General features: G+C 45.3%; 1 protein-coding gene across 4 annotated transcripts in view; it reads right to left on the minus strand.

Annotated features, from left to right (window-relative positions):
- Zfyve28 (zinc finger FYVE-type containing 28) overlaps window positions 1–19,263 on the minus strand; it is a 206,640-nt gene that overhangs the window by 44,413 nt on the left and 142,964 nt on the right. For 2 of the 4 annotated variants that reach the window (XM_045130423.1, XM_004656020.2), the window contains exons 4-7: window positions 18,258–18,460; window positions 17,084–17,173; window positions 15,620–15,709; window positions 8,363–8,464 (exon numbers count right to left, since the gene is read on the minus strand). In XM_045130423.1, the coding sequence (XP_044986358.1) occupies window positions 8,363–8,464; window positions 15,620–15,709; window positions 17,084–17,173; window positions 18,258–18,460 (485 nt within the window). The remainder of the gene's footprint in view (window positions 1–8,362; window positions 8,465–15,619; window positions 15,710–17,083; window positions 17,174–18,257; window positions 18,461–19,263) is intronic. The other 2 variants (XM_045130421.1, XM_045130422.1) reach the window with 2 other exon arrangements.

Consider the following 19,263-nt stretch of genomic DNA (forward strand, 5'->3'; position numbering starts at 1 on the left):
ATTCATGCTCAAGGCCATAGTTTCTGTTCTGTAAATGTACCAGCATTCACATCCTTGTCCATTCTACTCCTGGTGGGCTCTGGCTACTATGCTCTGTTGTCTTTATACAACCTGTCTTGGAGAATATGCATGTGTGTTTCCAATAGGTGTCCACAGAGGAAACTGTTAGGCTTACAGCATTGGTCTATTAGTTATTTATCTTGCTTTGATAAAATACCTAGCAAAAACAATTAAAGGAAGGGAGGGTTTATTTTGGCTCATAGTTTGAGAGGACACAGTCCATCATAGCAGGGAAGGTATGGCAGCAGTAGCATGAAGCAACTGGTCACAATGTGCCTGAAATCAGGAAGCAGACAGAGATGAATGTTGGTGCTTAGCTCACTATCTTCCTTTCTGCTTTTTATTTAGTCTGGGACCCTCATCAGGAAATGCTGCTGCTGCCCACATTAAGGGTAGGTCTTCTCTCCTCAGTTAAACCTCTCTGAAAATTCCTTCAAAGATGAACCCAGAAATGATTCTAAATCCTATCAAGTTGACAGTCAACCATCATTGCTAGTGAGCAGCTTAAACTCACTTGGGTTGGCAGTTCTATTCAAGGCCCTCATAAACATATGATTTTTTTAAAGTTGGTTTTTAAGAAAGTTTTATTTATCTGCATATAGCATGTAATTACACGTGTGTCTGTGTGTGTGTGTACACACCAGGGTCTCTTGCCACTGCAAATGAACACCAGATGCTCATGCCACTTTTTGCATCTGGTTTTATGTGGGTACTAGGGAAACTGAACCTGGGCAGCAAATGCCTTTAATTGTTGAGCCATTTCCCGAGCCTGTAAACTTGGTATGTTTAACTGCATCCTCTCTGGTGAGTGTGTAATGGGATCTTACTTAGCCTGATGACTAATGGTGCTGAGCACTAGCTTACAAGCTTATCAGCCCTCAGACATCCTGTATGTAAAGCCTAGTCAACACTTTTGCCTACTTTTAATTGTATTATCTTTTTCTTATTCATAGTAGTTCTTCATATATTTTGGATTTAAATTCTTTTATAAGGCTGGAGAGATAGTTCAGTTGTTAAGATGCTTGCCTATAAAGCCTGATGATTGGGGTTTAATTCCCCAGTACCCACATAAAGCCAGATACACAAAGGGGCACAGGCATCTGAAGTTTGTTTGGAGTGGATGGAAGGCCTGGTATGCCCATTCTGTCTCTCTGTCTGCTTGCAAATAAATTATTTGTAATTTATTTTGTCTTTCTGGCAATTTTATGTATGTATATAATATATATAATGTATTTTATCACATTCACCCCCATTACCTTCTATTGTCCCTCTTCTAATCTTATTGAACCTCTCTTTTTTCCCATGTAGTTCCACTTCTTTGCCTTTTCATTCTTTGAATGGTGTATTTTTATAAGTATTTCTATAGTGAGAGAGAGAGAGAATTGGCATCCCAGGGCCTCTAGCCACTACAATTGAATTCCAGATGCACGTGCCATCTTACATACATGTGTGACCTTCTGCTTGCATCAACTTGTATATCAGGCTCTTGTGGGATCTGGAGAGTTGAATATAGATCCTTAGGCTTTGCAGGCAAATGCCATAACCACTAAGCCATCTCTTCAGCCCTTAATGCTATCTTCTAATAAATTTAAATTCTTAACTTAATAAAGTAGAGTATGTCACTTTTTCTTTGCAGTACTGGAAACTGAACTCAGGATCACACAGATGCTAGACAAGCATGCTACCACTGAGATTTATCTCCAGAAGAAAATTTAAATTTTTTATTATTTATTTGAGAGTGACAGACATAGAGAGAAAGAGGCAGATAGAGAAAGAGAAAATGGGTGTGCCAGGGCCTCCAGACACTGCAAACAAATTCCAGACACATGTGCCCCCTTGTGCATCTGGCTAATGTGGGTCCCCGGGGAATCAAGCCTCAAACAGGGGTCCTTAGGCTTCACAGACAAGCACTCAACCACTAAGCTCTCTCCAGCCCCCACATTGTTTTAAAAATTTTTAATTTTTTTTTCTTTGATTTTTCATGGTAGGGTCTCACTCTAGCCCAGGCAGACCTGGAATTCACTATGGAGTCTCAGGGTAGCCTCGAACTCATGGCAATCCTCCTACCTCTGCCTCCCGAGTGCTGGGCTTAAAGGCGTGCACTACCATGCCCAGCTAACATTTTTATTTTTTTATAACTAGTACTTCTGTGTCCTTGCCTATTTGGATGTCACAAAGTTGTTCTTGTTTTTTCCTCTAGAAGCTATATTGTTTTACTTCTCAGTTTTTTTTTATTTTTTTGTTTATTTATTTATTTGACAGAGACAGAGAGAGAGAGAGAGAATGGGCACACCAGGGCCTCTGGCCACTGCAAACGAACTCCAGACGCATGCGCCCCTTGTGCATCTGGCTAACGTGGGTCCTGGGGAATCGAGCCTCAAACCAGGGTCCTTAGGCTTCACAGGCAAGCACATCTCTCCAGCCCACTTCTCAGGTTTTAATTTGACTGTCCTCTGTCTAGAATTGACTTTGTATGTGGCAAGGATTCAGAAATCAAGAGATCTGTGAATGAGACTTCTTTCTGCTCTTAGATACATACTGGCTCAGCCCATTTATTAAAAATCCATATATACCCACTGTTCTGTGATGTTACATTGCCATAAAGCAAGAAATTGTACATATGTTGGCCTAGACTTCCTATTCTGTTATTTCTTATTTGTGGGAAGGGTTTTTGTTGTTTTGTTTTGTTTTGTTTTTGAGGGAGGGTCTTGCTCTAGCTGAGAATGATCTGGAATTCAATCTGTAGTCTCAGGGTGGCATTGAATTCACAGTGATCCTCTACCTTAGCCTCCCAAGTGGTGGGATCAAAGGTGTGGTGCCAGGCTGTGGGAAGGTTTTTGAGTAAGAGGTTAATGTTTGTAATACATATTTGTGGTGGTTTGAATGTAAATATCCTTCATAACCTCAGGTGTTTTTTTTTTTTAAATCTTCAGGTGTTTTTAATATTTATTTATTTATTTATTTATTTATTTATTTATTTGAGAGAGAGAAAGGGAAAGAGACAGATAGAGAGAAAGAGAGAATGGGCACATCAGGGCCTCTAGACACTGCAAATGAACTCCAGACACATGTGCTCCCTTGGGTATCTGGCTTACGTGGGTCCTGGGGAATCGAACTGGGGTTCTTAGGCTCGCAGGCAAACATACCTTCACTGCTAAGCCATTTCCCCAGCACAAAATTCAGGTATTTTTGATTAAGCTTCCTACTTAGTCTCCAGCAGGCAGAGCCCTGTTAGAGGAGTTGTACACTGGGGAAAGGACCTTCAGTCTAGCTCTGTCTGTTTGTTCTCTTCCTGCTATAGATATATGATGAAGTGAACTAGTTTCTTCCGCCATGATGAAGCTTCCCCTCAAAACTGTAAGCCTGAGCTGGGTGTGGTGGCACATGCTTTAATCCCAGCACTCAGGAGGCAGTGGTAGGAGAATTGCCGTAAGTTCGAGGCCAGCCTGCGACTACATAGTGAATTCCAGATCAGCCTGGGCTAGAGTGACACCCTACCTTGAAAAACAAAACAAAAAACACAAGAACTATCACCCTTTCCTCTCATAAGCTGCTTTTGGTTAGGTGTTTATCCTGGCAACCAGAAGGTAACTGCAACAACACTATACTACAAAGATTTTTATATTTGGGCTAGAGAGATGGCTCAGCAGTTAAGGCAGTTGTCTGCAAAGCTGAAAGACCTGGGTTTGATTGCCCAGTAGCCACAGAAAGCCAGATGCACGAAGTGGCACATGCATCTGGAGTTTGTTTACAGTGGCTAGATGCCCTGGAATGCCCTCTCTCCCTCTCATAAAAATAAAATATTTAAAAAATTTTATATTTATCCTGTCAGCTTTGATTAGTTACATTTTGGTGAAACTTATCCATTTCATTTACACTGTCAAATTTATATAAAAGTGTTCATAATATCTGTGGTAGTTTGAATGTATATCCCCCAAAAGATTCAGGTGTTTTATTAAAACTTGGATTTCAGACTGGGGAAATGGCTTAGTGGTTAAGACACTTGCCTGCGAAGCCTAAGGACCCCAATTCAGTTCCCCAAGACCCATGCAAGACAGATGCACAAGTGAGAGCATGCGTCTGGAGTTCGTTTGCAGTACTAGAGGCCCTGATGTGCCCATTCTCTGTCTCTCCCTCTCTCTCTCTGCCTCTTTCTCTGTCGCTCACAAATAAACAAATAAAAATATACCAAAAAAATTTTAAAAATACTTGGATTTCAAAAACAAAAACTTGGATTACAGTCACCTGGCTAGAAGAGGCATCACTGGGGGTAAATTTGATTTCTAGCCCAAAAGTATGCAGTGAAATCTGAGCTCTGCCTGGGTTCCTGCCATCTGCTGCCAGTTTTGTGCTTGCTTGCTTATAGTGCTGGCTATGTGGTGGTCTCTCTCTCCACTTGGATCTATGAAAAGGGAGCAGCTTCTTCCACCATCAATGGAACTTCCACTGGATCTGTAAGCCTGAAATAAATCCTGTTCCTCTCATAAACCACCTTTTTGGAAGTTCATCCCAGCAGCATGGAGCTGACTATGACAGAATCCTCTTACAATTATTTTCTTATCTGTGAAATCTGCAGTGAAGTTGTTTTCTTCTCTTTCTCCTTCTCCTTCTTCTTCTGTTTATTTTACACAAGCACGTGTGTGTAGGCCAAAGGTTGACATTGGCTATCTTCCTCAATTATGCTGTACCTTATTTATTGAGGTAGTGTCTCTCCCTTGAGTTCAGAATTTGTCGATTCAGCTAGTCTACCTAGCCAGCTCACCTCTCCAACGCTGCCATTCCCTGCCTCCTATATGCTGGACTAACAGGCAGCTGCGGTACTCACCTAGCATTTCCATGGGTGCTAGGGATCTGAACATGCTTGTATGGCAAGCATTTTACCAACTAAGCCATCTCCATAGTCCCTCCTATCTGTTTGTTTTGAATTTAAATATTTTTATTTATATATTTGCAAGCATAGAAAGAGAGAGAATATGGGTACACCAGGGCCTCTAGCTGCTACAAACAACTCCACATGCATGTGCCACAAATTGTGAACTGTCTTAGTTCTTGAATGTCATTTTGTAGTAGATTCCAATTCTCTAACTTCTCCATGCTCTTAACTAACTTCCCTATCTGTTTTGTAGTGTAGTAATCATAACTTGGGTCAGGTCCCCATGTGTAAACTCTAGCATATGCATCATGTATTCTTCTAACCCTTAAGACTCTTGACCATCATTTTCTTGCCTCTTTGCATTTTCAACAATTTTGGATTACGTAATGGACAACACACATACATTATTCTTGAGGTAACAGGTAATACTATTTTGTGCTAAGGGGATTCTCCTGCCCTCTGTTAGGCAGGTGGTGTAAAGGCCTGCTACTACTTTGCACTCAGAAACCCAGCATGTTGGGACCAGTTACTGCAGCTGTGAGGATGGTAGGCCTCTGTCTTCCCAGCTCTAAAAGACTACCGAAACCCAGCTTTGCCCTTGAGGTTCCAGCCTAGCCTTTAGCCCCCATATCCCATGTAAGCTCAATGCATACACTGGTCTCCTACAAATTCTAGGACTAGGGCTGGGGAGATGGCTCAGCTGTCAAAGGTGTTTGCTTGCAAAGCCTCCAGACCCAGGTTCAATTACTTAGCACACACATAAAGCCAGTTGCAAAAAGCAGCACCATCTGGCATTCATTTGCAATGACAAGATATCCTGGTGTGCCTACACACAGACATACACTCATGCAAATATATGTATGTGCATGTATATAGATACATGTGTGTATAAGAGAATTTCAGGGCTTCAGCAAACCCCCTTGGTGCTGAGTGACTTTCTGCCTGGCTACCTCTAGCCCTAGAATACACCAGGTGTGTTGCCTGACTGTCCTCAATGCCCGATGTGTTCAGCAGCCCCTGCACCTGTGTTCACTTCTCTGGCCTGAGCCCTGGCAATAAGACATTTGTCTAGAATGGTCAAATGCCTTCTTGGAAGAAAAAGCCAGATAAGACAAACAGTTAAATGGCTCTCCCTCACTCAGTGGTCTTCATAAATAAAATTTTTTATTTTTTTAAATTTCCCTCCCCCAATAAGATTTTTAAATCTATGTATTTTTTCTCTTCATTGTGGCTAGAGAATTGTCCTGAGGCAAAATGTCTTAAAGCAGAAGTCTCACTTGTGTTTTTTTAAACATGAAGATGACTGGTCATATCTGCCTCTATTTTACATGCTCATTTATTAAACTATACACTCACAAAGTTTTAGCTTATTCACCAGTTACTTTGTGACTGATACTACATTCATTTTTAGCACTCTGTCCCCTTCCTCCCCCTCTCTCTCCTGGCTTCTATTTACCAGAATTGACATCCAATCTTGACATGAAAGCTTCAGTGTCTGAAACTCTATTTGGGAACCTTCAGTGAATGCAGCGACAGTAAGACCCCTCTTATTGGAGAAGCCAGAACCACCTTGAGATTTTCCCCATCTCCCATGTGAGGGGAATAAGTAGTGATTTGTGGAGTGGCTGACAGAGTAGTCTTGGGGCTATATACCTGAATCCCATTTACAGATAACAGTTCCAATTCAGGTCCACAGGAAGGGCTATGGGAGCTCAGTCCTTTGCACAGACTTTTGGTGAGGATATGTCAAGGACAATGTTTAATGGAGTCTGGGGGTTTTAGATTGTTCCACCTTGATGGAGAATGCTCCAATAGTGAGTATGCTGTCACCATGACCCCCCCCCACACACACACAGGTCACCATGATCCTCACAGGTATACCTATAGAACCAAACTGACCACTGTGGACACTGTGTTTCAGTACTATGACTGCCAGTCTTCCTCTCTATCACCTGTCCCAAGGGCAGCATGCCTCCTGAGAACCCTACTCCACAGTCACATGGCCCATGTAACAGGATGTCTCCAAGCTTGGACCCTCTCAGCACTCTTCCAGGATCCAGTAGAACATTCCAACGGCTCCTTAGAACCTGTTCAGCACAGGGTAAACTTGGACACAGTGGGGCAAGACTTTCTGTAGGCCATATCACCCCACAAAACTCTTTTCTTGCCCTTGTCCACAGCACCCACCCCATCCTGCCTATAAGAACCATGTCTGCTGAGGCCATGTTTTCCTTCTTGGCGAATGCTGTCCACTACATCTCTTAACTTACAGTCCTTTCCTGTTGTATACAGTCACCCAGGAATGGTAGGAACTAAGCCTGTGGGTCTAGGAGTCACATTCAACCCAGAGTGATAGAGAAGCCATCTATAAGATAAACTGAACTGTGAACCCAACTCAGCATCCTGCCCCAGCTCACTGATAACCCAAGGCCCACCTTTGAAGGTCCTAAGACCTAAACAGTATCCACAAGGAAAAATCCACAGTGTGTGTGTGTGGGGGGGGGCGGGAGCAGCAGGAGAGATGGAGAGATTGCTCAGTGGTTAAGGCACTTGCCTATGACCCTGGTTCAATTCCCCAGTACCCATGTAAAGCCAGATGCACAATGTGGCACATGTGTTTGCAGTATTCTGGAGTGTGTTTGCAGTGGTTAGAGGCCCTGGCATGCTCATAACACACACACACACACACACACACACACACACACACACACACACTCTTTCTCTCTCTCTCTCTCTCCCCCTCTCCCTCTCTTTCCTGTCTCCCTCTGTTTGCATATAAATAAACTATTTTTAAAAGTCCACAGGGGTCAGTTTTCAGTGTCTGGGTTCACAGAATCTCCCATAGGCCAGGGTTCTTTGTTCTCTGTGTCCCCAAAGGAAGTCTGGCCCTACTGTATCCAAGGTCACCCTGTGCTAAGCAGGTTCTGAGGAAGCCTTGGAATGTTTTACTGCATCCAGGAAAGGTGCTACAAGGTCACTTGATTCATCAGCTTCACTAACATCTAGGAAATAGCAGGGGACACTCAGAGGACAGGTAGTCATGGCCTCCATGCTGCCCCCAGACCTCCTGGAGGCTACCTCTGGGCTCTGTTGCTCAGGAGCCAGTGGGCAGAGGACTCAGTCCTATCCAGCATGGAAGAATACACTAGAAAGGTATGGAGTTACAAAGGCTCCCTCCAGTGCATCCACACAAGCCTTATGCCAACGATTGAAGACAAAGACTGGCATATGAGGAGCACCTGCTTCCAGAAGGAACCCTTACAGTTTCAGTGAACCAAGGTTAACACAGGGTGAGCCAGTGGGAAATCTACTATTCCCTAAGGTTTGGACCACCATGGGCTTATGTACTACCCAGGAGGAATACTGACCAGCCAAGGAGACTCAGTGGGAGCAAACACTTGACTTCAGTACCCAACCCCCAGCCCTCACCTTATCTTCCGCAGCAATGTGTGGAAGGGCCGGAACAGCTCAGACATGTCCTCCACCTTGCGGTCCAAGTTCAGGGGTCCATCTGCGTAGACCACGAGGCCACTGTATTTGAGATACATAAGCCAGTGTGGTTAGGCCCTGTGGGTTGCTTGGTGAACCCAGCCTCAACATCTGTAAAGAGACCGATGGCCCACTGGGACCTGTGGCAATCTCACTTCAGTGTAGTTACGGTCTTATTTGCCTACTGTGACTGAATCTTAAATAAGTTCAGAAAAGGGCAATGAAAATTATGACCTAGACTTTACCATCTTTGAAGTTAATTAGCTATGTACACAGCAGGGATCTAACAGCCACAGAATATATTTATTCCAATCAACACTGTAATCAGAGAAATTAGATCAAGAGTTGTTACTAAACCTGCATTCTTGGCATTTGAAAATGAACTCTGGGGGCTGGAGAGATGGCTCAGTGGTTAAGCTGCTTGCTTGCAAAGCCTGCTGGACTGTGTTCAATTTCCCAGTACCAATGTGAAGCCAGATGCACAAAGTAGTTGAAGTTCATTGAGCAGTGGCAAGAGGCCCTGACACATGTCTATTTTTTTTCTCCCACTCTCAAATAAATACATTCTAAAAAAGAAAAACTGGGGGCTGGACAGATGAGTTAGTGGTTAAGGTGCTTGCTGGTAAAGCCAAAGGACCCAGGTTTAATTCCCCAATACCCACGTAAAGACAGATGCACAAGGTGGCACATGCATCTGGGTTTTTGTTTTTTATTTGTAGTGGCTAGAGGCCCGGTGCATCCATTCTCTCTATCTGCCTTTGCCTCTCTCAAATAAATAAATAAAATATAAAATAAAGAAAACTAACTCTGTGGAAGCCCATGAAAATCAAGCCTTAAACTGTCACCTTGGAAGCCAAATATACACTGTAGAACTGAGAACCCACATAGGTCTCCTATCACCACTCAGGATGGGAAGCAGTACCCAAGGACTCCCAAGATAGACCTACTATTTCCCAGGTGCCAAGTATGCTCAAAAGCCACTCCCACCCCAAGCTGGGATTTTCCACACAGTCTCCATTCAAGCACCCAGCTCAATACCTGAGAAGGCTAGCCCTGGCTCAGGTGCCACCTCTGGAAAGCCCCAACAACTATCTCCTCTCCTACACAGTCACCCCCAGAAGACTCACCAAGGACTTCCTGGCCCTAAGAGCACTTCTATTAGCCAAGCCCGGACCCATCTGAACATGGGCTGGGACAATGGCTCTGGGGGTAAAGTGCTCACCATGTAAGCATGAGGACCTGAGTCTGGATTCTCAGCACCTACTTAAAATGTCAAGTGTGATGGGGAGCTGGGGAGGTGGAGACAGGTGATCCCCAGTGCTTGCTGGCTAAGTCTGTAGAGCTAAATTGGTGAACTCCAGGTTCAGCAAGACACCTTGTCTCAAAAAACAGAGAGCCGGGCATAGTAGCATACACCTTTAACCCTAGCTCTTGGAAGGTACAGGTAGGAGGATGGCCATGAGTTCAAGGCCACCCTGAGATTACATAGTAAATTCCAGGTCAGCCTAGGCTAGTGCGAGACCCTACCTTTAAAAAGTAAAGAAAAAGAAAACCACAAGGTAGAGAACAACAGAGGAATACAAAAGATGTTAACCTCTGGACTACGCACACACAAGCACAAGTGTGCCTATACACGTGCCCACATGCATACAAACATGCATGTGCACCACAAATACACATGCAAAAGCAAAATAAGGGGACAGTGGAGACTTTACAGGAATTGCATCAAAATTTTTGATCATTTTAGAGTATTTCCATCCTAATTATATTGTTTTCCAATCCATAAACATGGTATGCCTTTCAATTTAAATAATTTTTCTTTGATTTTTTTTAAGCAATGTTTTGCAGTCCCCAGTATTCTTGCCTTTCACCTACTTGGTTAAATTTATTCCCAGTTATTTTATTCCTTTGAATGTTATTACAAATCTATTATTTAAGACTGGGGTTGGAGCTTAATGGTAGAGCACTTGTCTAACATGTGCTAGACCCTGGGTTCAATCTCAGAACTGCAAAAAGAATCTTTTAAAATAACATTCAATTACACAAAATAGAATTATTAGCCTTAAGGAAGGGCACTCTGACACATGTTACAACTCAGCTATAACATGCTGAGTGAAATAAGCCAGGCACAGAAGGACAGATCCATGTGATTTCAACTATAGGAAGGTCCTACAGAAATCAAACCCATAAGGAGAGAAAGTAAAATGGTGAGCACCACGGGCAAGGAAAGAGAATGGAAGGTTGCTGTTCAGTGGGTTCAGTTTCACTTTAGAATGAAGATGGATAGTAGTGCCTGCTCATACAATGTGAATATACATGGTGACATCGGATTGTTCATTCAGAAAGGGTTAAATGGAAAGATGGCTTAGCGGTTAAGGTGCTTGCCTGAAAAACCAAAGGGCCTTGGTTCAATTCCCCAGGACCCATGTAAGCCAGACGTACAAGGTGGTGCATCCATCTGGAGTTAATTTGCAATGGCTGGAGGTCCTGCCATGCCCATTCTCTCTCTCTCTCTCTCAAATACATAAATAAAACAAATTTTAAAAAAGAAAGGGTTAAGGGCTAGAGAGATGGCTTAGTGATTAAGGCATTTGCCTGCAAAGCCAAAGGATCCCAGTTTGATTCTCCAGGACCCACGTAAGCCAGATGCACAAGGGGGTACATGCATCTGGAGTTCGTTTGCAGTGGCTGGAGGCCCTGATGTACCCATTTCTCCCTTTCGCTCTCTCTCTCTCTCTCTCTAATAAATTAATAATAGTAAAAAATTTTTAAAAAGAAAGGGTTCAATGGCAAATTTTATGTTATATATATTTTACTACAATAACAAAAGTTACTACATTTTGCTTTCTGTTTACAAAAGTTTTATCTGTCATGTTAAAATTTCTATAGAGGGACTGGAGATGTACCTCAGTTGGTAGAGCATTTTCTTAACATGCATGAAAACCTGGGTTGAACCCCAGCGCTACATGAAACTAGGTGTGGTGGCACATGGCTATTATCCCAACAATCTGAAGGTAGAGGCATGAGGATCAAAAGTTCCTTGGCTACATGGCAAGTTCAAGGCCAGCCTGGGTTACATGACACAGTTAAAAAAAAAATTGTAATGATACTATGTGGTGACAACTTCTTATACTTAGTACAGTGAGGATGTTTTGCATGACTCTAGGATTTTCTCTGTTAGTGACAGGTGTGTCTTTTTTAATCAGTTCCTTAATTCTGGATATTCACTCCCTCAGATTATCTGATGACAAGTGGTTATTTCAGGGGTAATCTGTATAACATACCTGCACCCTGTCAGATCAGTGGAACAATCTTCTGCAGACGTTCATGGTGTCACCACCCTAACTGTGTCAGGCACTAACTAAGGGCACTTCAGTGAGTATAGGAGGGAGCACCCTTTCTCTGTGCTGACCATCTGGTTAGGGGGATGCAATTATAACCCAGCACCATTTATACAACTGTGAGGACCTGAAAACCTACAGAAACAGAAAACAGACTGTAGTATGTGTGTGGCTATAGAGGGTAGAGGTGCTAAAGGGGTGTAGGGTGTCTATGGGGTGATGAATGTATTCTGAAATTAGTGGCAATAGGTGCACAAATCTGTGACTATAATGAAAACCATTAACTGAACAGCCTGCCTATGTGTATCACATGGTAGGGAGTTATATTTGTGAAATGTTAAAATACACATCACATTGGGCATGGTAGTGCATGCCTTTAATCCCAACACTTGGGAGGCAGAGGTAGGATGGCTGTGAGTTTGAGGCCACCCTGAGATTACATAGTGAATTCCAGGTCAGCCTGGGCTAGAATGAGACCCTGCCTTGAAAAACCAAAACCAAAACAAAACAGAACTATCCATCACAATGGCTTGGTGGTTAGAAGCACAGAAAGTGGAGGTGGAGAGAGGATGGACACAGTACAAGGACACTGGGGCAAAGGCCAGGCAGGAAGGAGCATCCTGCAGGTGAATGGAAGGGCTTCTTACAGGGTCCAAGCAGGTGAGGTACTGCAGTTTGAAAATATCCAGAAATGCTGGATTAGAGAGACAGATTGCTATGGTGCCTGAGTTGGGTGGTGGCAGACCTAAGCTAGACAGTGGCCAAGGGGAAGGGCTTTCCACTCTGATTAAGGAGGCAGGGACAGGGCCAGCAGTGGGAGAGTCCAGGGTTCAGCATGCACAGATGGAGATGTGGAGGGAAGCCCTTGTACTGAAACCAAGCTGCAGTAGGTGTGGACAGGCCTTGAGAGGAGCAGGTACAGACATAGCCCAGTGGAGTCCTGAGCAGGTGTCAGCAACTAGGTCCATGCTAGCCAGTCAGATGGAGGATTAGAGAATGACACTGGATCTTTAAGTTTACTTTCTTTAGTCGTTTAAGGAACTGTGTTAAGATAAATGCTTTAAAAAAAAAAGCTAGTTTGTATCATCTGGAACTCATGATGACTCATTCTCCAAATTCTATCATCCTTCCCTGGCACCTCAGGATCAGCAGGATGCATGTGAGGCAGGCATATAGCAGTAGCTCAATACATACTCACAGAATATGGGGCAGCTGTGGCCCACAGTGGCTGTTGTGGGTAATGAGGAACAAGGGCATGAAACTATAGATTCTGTAAGGACACAGTAGTCACTCACAGGGGCAGGGAACAGCTTATCACAATACAGCTCAGCTCTACAGGGTTTCCATCAGTGGGGGGCACACCCTGTTATCTTGGATCCACACCTACCTCTGGGGTAGGGGCTTGCTTCTAAGAATCCTGTCAGCTAGATGTACAGTACCCCGCAGAAGAGCCAGTTCTCCACACTGGGCTCCCATATACACTGAGCTTTCCTGGCGATCCCCTCAATCCCTTCAGTGTTCTCCTACTTTGAGTGAGGGAGACAGGACTTCATGCCAGGTCCTCTAGGAGGAACTACCCAGCACAAAGCTCCCACCCACAGCAGCCATCACTCTGCCCCAGGACTAGGGCCCTGGGTAGACTGTTGATCCTGTTTCAAGCAGTGTTAACAGTAAGGGCAGCACACAGGGCTAATGACACTGATCAGGGTAGGTGAACACTGCCCAACAGTCACCTGTGTTCAGGTACTGATGGTGATGGGGGCTGGCAAAGATCTGAACAAACACAGGTAGTAGACTCCAGGATGAGGAAACAGCATGTGAGGTTGACTAATGCCTTTTTTATTTTTAAACTGGTATGCTGCCCAAGACAGGCTTCAGGGTGCTTCCAGGGGCTTCTGAGTAAGTTCCCACTGCCATGTTTGGCCAGGAGGACAGCAGGCAGAGCAGGGAGGGCAGCTTAGCTACATATGAGCATGCATGTCCTAGGATAACTGCTGGCTCTGTAGAGCTTCCCAAGTAAAGTTTCAGTGTGTCTTCACAGGAAGTTTGGTAAGTGCTGGGATGCTAAGGAGAGGAGCAGGATATATTCCATGTTTCTGGAAGGTAGTGTCCAGCCTTAGAGATGCAGTGCCACTGGGATGAGGGTCAGTGCTTGTTTTTAAAGAAAGACTTTCAGATCTATCCTGGCAAACACAAATAAGGTCTGGAGTCCAGGGAGTTAGCTGTTTTACACAAAGACAAGAAGTAAAGACCAAACAAATGCATCGTTTCCCAGAAATGAATCTGGCTCCAGAGAAATCTGCCTGGAAAGAAATCCTGAAACAAAATGGGGAGGACCATCAGAGGACTCTGTGAGCCAGGGCAGGCCCACACTTCCAGTCAGAGATTTGTCACTCTAGCTTACTTTTTTTTTTTTTAATTTATTTATTTGAGAGCGACAGACACAGAGAGAAAGTCAGACAGAGGGAGAGAGAGAGAAAGGGCGCGTCAGGGCTTCCAGCCTCTGCAAAAGAACTCCAGACGCGTGCGCCCCCTTGTGCATCTGGCTAACGTGGGACCTGGGGAACCGAGCCTCGAACCAGGGTCCTTAGGCTTCACAGGCAAGCGCTTAACCGCTAAGCCATCTCTCCAGCCCTCTAGCTTACTTTTTGATAGCACTGGTGACTTCCATCTTCCAGTTCAACATTATTGGGTGATGGAACATTCCTACATTCTGCTGATTATAGGGCAAACAGTGTCATCCTTGGGTTGTTATACAGCTTAACCTTGCCTTTTTAGGGATGCTAATGGCAAAGGAAGAAAACTCAGAGGAAAGAGAGAGGAGAGGAAGGGAGGTAAGGGGGCAAAATCATTAGGGGACAAGCCCTCTGAGCCAGATAGTACTCAAAAGACACCCTTCTAAGAAGGGGCCTAAGACAAGTGAGCCAGTGGTCTGGTCAAGCAGGTCTATAATTCACATCAGTGTCCTGCCCTGCTCCTCCCACCTGCTGTAGTACTTGTCTACACAGTAGCAGAAAGTGCCTTGTCCTCTGTAGTCCCAAAACACTGTCCTTGCCTTGATGTACCACCTGTACCCCCATGTTCCCACTCTGCACTCCCACTTCCCACAGGGCTGATTCTGTGTGTTTTCAGCATGCTGCTTCATGTGCCTGTGCTCCAGGTCCCCTGGGACCTAGTATGGGCCTTCTCCACAGCCTAGGCCTAGACCAATCCAGGCCTTTGTGACCCACTTACCCCTTCCCCCCTTGCCTGCTAGCCACATCACTAATGTCTACATCTCCAACAGGGATCTGTCCCAGGACTCCCCATTCCCACTCTTGGCCCAGCTCTGCACCTCCATGCCAGGTGTCCACTATGCCACTTCCCAGGCTGTAAGCCCAGCAGGCCCCCATTGAGCTCTCCCCACACTGTGAACACCCAGCCAGCAAAAGGGTGGGGTCAAGTTGTAGATTCACAGCAGTAGAACAAGATGATAACACTTGGACTCTCAGAAGCTCAGAAATGCTCAGACACTTCCTCTTGGGGATACAGAACAGCTTCATTTTCTCATGGTGAATGCCTGTGACTAGAAAGTTGTTGCCCACCTCACCTGTCCAGCACCAGGTTACAGGGTCCAGCTGTCTTGAACTATCTCAGGTGGGAGCTAACTCCCACCCAAACAAGACAAGCAGGAGGTGTTCCTGACATTTGGCTCATCGTCTGCCAAGGAAGGACAACAGTTCAGCCTGGGGTCTGCTCTGGGTGCCAACTGTGAGGTTTGAGGATCATAACCAACACCCAAGAGGGGCCAGCACCATCATACTTAACAATCCCATGAGGTTTCTAGTACATGCAGTCCCAGGCAGAGGGCACTCACCACACAATAGCCAGTCGAGGGATAGTGAACATGAGAGCTGGTTCATAGTCATCGATCATGTCCTGGGTCAGGTATCCAAAATCCAAAGCCCTGGCCAAGGGAGAAGAGAGTAAGGGTCAGGCCTGTGTGTGGGGAGAGAACATGTTAATCTTTGCCTGTGCCCACCCTTAGCAGACAGGTAGAGAAGGTGACCTGTGCGACGACAGCCAGCATACTGCAGAATGTGATACTGCATGACAAAGCTTCACTCTGCTCAGAAGGGCCCAGTAGAGTTAAAGTCCAGTCTTCCACCTGTCTTACCTGCTACACCTCTGTGCAAGGAGGAACAGAGTGAGCAGGCAGTGGCTTTTACATGCTGTTCTAGGGATGTCTGTCATCTAAATATACTTTGCTTAATCAGGAAGCCAAAACAACTCAGGAGCCTGGCATAAAAACAGGGCAAGGACTCTTCTGCAAACAATCTAGCACATTCTTAAGAAGCTAGGTTATTTTCCCTCCCCCACCATGTGCAGATGGCTTTCAATACCAGTGAACAGGTGCTGTTGGGTGTCATTCAGGACTTCAAAAGAAAGTATTTTCTGTCACCTTGTTTTTTGGCAATATGTAACAGCTTTCAAAACAAAAGTGAATAATCTGTCTTTTAAAGTAAACTTGAAAATAAATAAAAATAAACTTAGGCTGGAGAGATTGCTCAATGGTTAAAGGTGCTTGTTCACAGAGCCTGCCAGCGTGGGTTCTACTCCCTAGCACATACATAAAGCCAGACACAAAAAGTGGTGCAAGTAGCTGGTCTTCATTTGCAGTAGCAAGACAGTACAAATAAATAAAACTATTAAAATATAATAAAATTTTGGTATACTTTAATCAGTTTCAAAACTAATATTATAGGGCTGAAGAGATGGCTTAGCAAATAAGGCACTTGCCCATGAAGCCTAAGGATGTGTCTGGAGTTCATTTGCAGTGGCTGGAGACCCTGGTGTGACTATTCTTTCTCCCTCGACAAAGAAATATAAATAAATAAATAAATAATACAGTCAATGCTTAAGGTTAATCCTGGCTCTGGACTCCATTTGGAGAATCTAACTGAATTATGCTGCAGGATATATTGATGATATACCCCCAAAACAGTGGTGGGCAGGCCTGAACAGGGACCCATGTGACTCTGCAGTGAGTAGCAGCACAAGTGGTTAGGTGGGAAGTGACGTGGCAGAAAGGTGAAGGAAGTAGGGGGCAAAGGGACCAGGGAGGCAGGGCCACCTGCCCATTCAGGCAGACTTCTGGTTTCCATGCTATCATATGATTCCACCAGTAGCACTCTAGCCCCAGAGCATAGGAAACATGAGGAGCAAGTGAATGGGGACTCTGCTCCTTGCCCACCAACAGGTTTCCCCACCTGGGCATCCACTAATAAGGCGAGAAGCTGGGCTGCCCTCTTCCAGGCCTCTAGAGAAGCTCAGTCCTCACCTCTCAACTGTCTCGCAGAACAGCACAATGACCTCCTGCTGAACGTAGTACTCTCTGGGGGACTTCACAGGCACCATAGCTGAGACATAGCTGCAGACAGTGAGGCATGTCAGGTCTTTGTTCCCCATTCTCCTAGGCCTCCCAAACAAGGGCACAACCCTTGGCACTACACCATGTCACAGGTTTCATAAAAACAGTCCCCAGTGTTACAGGCTACTTTAAATCACACCTCCTGCCAGTGCAGGCCTCATCTTCAGGCTTATATTCCTGCTCTGGTGAAACAGTCATGGTGTATCACAGTCCGTACCTTGTCCTTAGCTGTGAAGCTATGAGTGAGTATGTGAGTGAATGCAACATAGATGGTAGGCCCCATGGGGCACGGGGCCAGACCACATATATCTCAACAACCTAAGAGTCATCCCGGTTGGACATCTACTGAGAGTCAGAGTTTGCCCACTTGTTCCCACATGAGAATATTTTCATTCTTTCTTTTTTTTTCTTTTTTCTTTTGGTTTTCCCAGGCTGACATGGAATTCACTATGTAGTCTCAGGGTGGCTTTGAACTCACGGTGATCCTCCTACTTCTGCCTCCCGAGTGCTGGGATTAAAGGCGTGCACTACCACGCCCAGCTATATTTTCATTCTTTCTAACCCACAGGCTACTAGGCTACTTGTTTCCCGCTATGAACGCTTATTTAGAAGATCATGGAAAACAGAAGACAAGGACACTATATTATCCGCACTCTCACTTCCAAGAGAAGATTTTCTGCCTTGCATGACTTCTTTCTAGAGGCTGGCCATCCCAAGATCACAATCTAGGAATAGGACCACTGTAGGTGTGGATTTTAAAACCTGCCTTTTCTTACCCACCACAAACATCACTCCAATAGTGTATGTAGCCCAGTGTGCCTCACTCCTTTGAGGTCTCTTGAGTGCAATCCCTAGGAGACTGTGATGGCCAGATTCCTGAGCCATCCATTATCTCCCCTCCCTAGAAGGCCTTTTCACCTCCACATGGAACCCCCAGAAATTAACCACCCAAACTCCTCCATTAGTAGTATTTTTCTAGTTGAAAACAATGGGATGGTGCCCCACTATGTTGGCACCCCAAAATTCATGGGGAAAGTCCATGACTCCAGATGCTGAGGCACAGGTATGAGACCCTGGAGCTCACCTCAGCTCGAACTCTGCAAAGAGGATGTCAAAGTGCCGCAGTGCCTCACGCATCTTCTCCGTGTAGGTGTTAAGGTCCCGCAGTGCCTGGTCACGGAGGGCACCACGCACATCCTCCAAGCTGCGGGTCAGCTCTTTGGCCAGTGGCCGCATGGCCATGCTCTCAAGTTCACGATTCATGATGATGGAACCAGCAGCCAGGCACTGTGGGCAGGAAGACATGCTTGGGAGTGCCCTGAAGTTCTTAGGAGTGACCCCCAGCCCCTGGGAACGTGACCCTGTGCATACCAAGGCTTCGGTGCCTAGGTTTGGGCTCCATGCAGGGGGATTCCAGTAATGTGACTCCTGTTCCCTCCCAGTTCAGGGTGATGATTGGGAGGAGCCAGGAGTACCATGAGTCATGTCTTGGTATGACACAGCAAGGCAAATCAAGCTACCTAGCATACCAGCCATTATGGGAGGTCAGGCATGCACATATTCAAGGCTTAGAGGAAATTGACCTTCCTTAAAACCCACACTTAGTATGAGAGAGACTCCCCACTCCCACTGGTAAGGAGGTCCTCCTGTACCCACAACTCCTTATACCTGTCCAGGACCCCAGAGTGTGGTACCTAATGAAGGAGTCTGCCTATTGCTCTCAGGTGGGAGGTGAGAGGTGCAATTAGCATCCCCTGGGTCTTTTGACATATGGATGGTCATCCACCTACTGGGCCTTCACCAGTTTGGAGCAGAGCCTAGTGTCCCAGCCAATTTCATCAGCAACAAGATCAGGGACAAGAAGCAATTTCCTGGGCAACAGAAAGGAAAGAATTGCTCAGCCTATTCTAGACGGAAGTGTGTAGCCAGGACTTCATGGAGGACACCAGACTGACTGGATGGTGCATAGGAGTGACATGGCACAGGTAGGGGTAGACAGAGAGATGGGGTAAAAAGAGGCACACAAAGTCGGAGAAGATTCAAGGGTGCATGAGGAGGAGCAAGGAGGATAACACCTGATGGGCTGCAGT

Source organism: Jaculus jaculus, chromosome 11, assembly GCF_020740685.1.
Source record: "Jaculus jaculus isolate mJacJac1 chromosome 11, mJacJac1.mat.Y.cur, whole genome shotgun sequence".
Taxonomy (NCBI): domain Eukaryota; kingdom Metazoa; phylum Chordata; class Mammalia; order Rodentia; family Dipodidae; genus Jaculus; species Jaculus jaculus.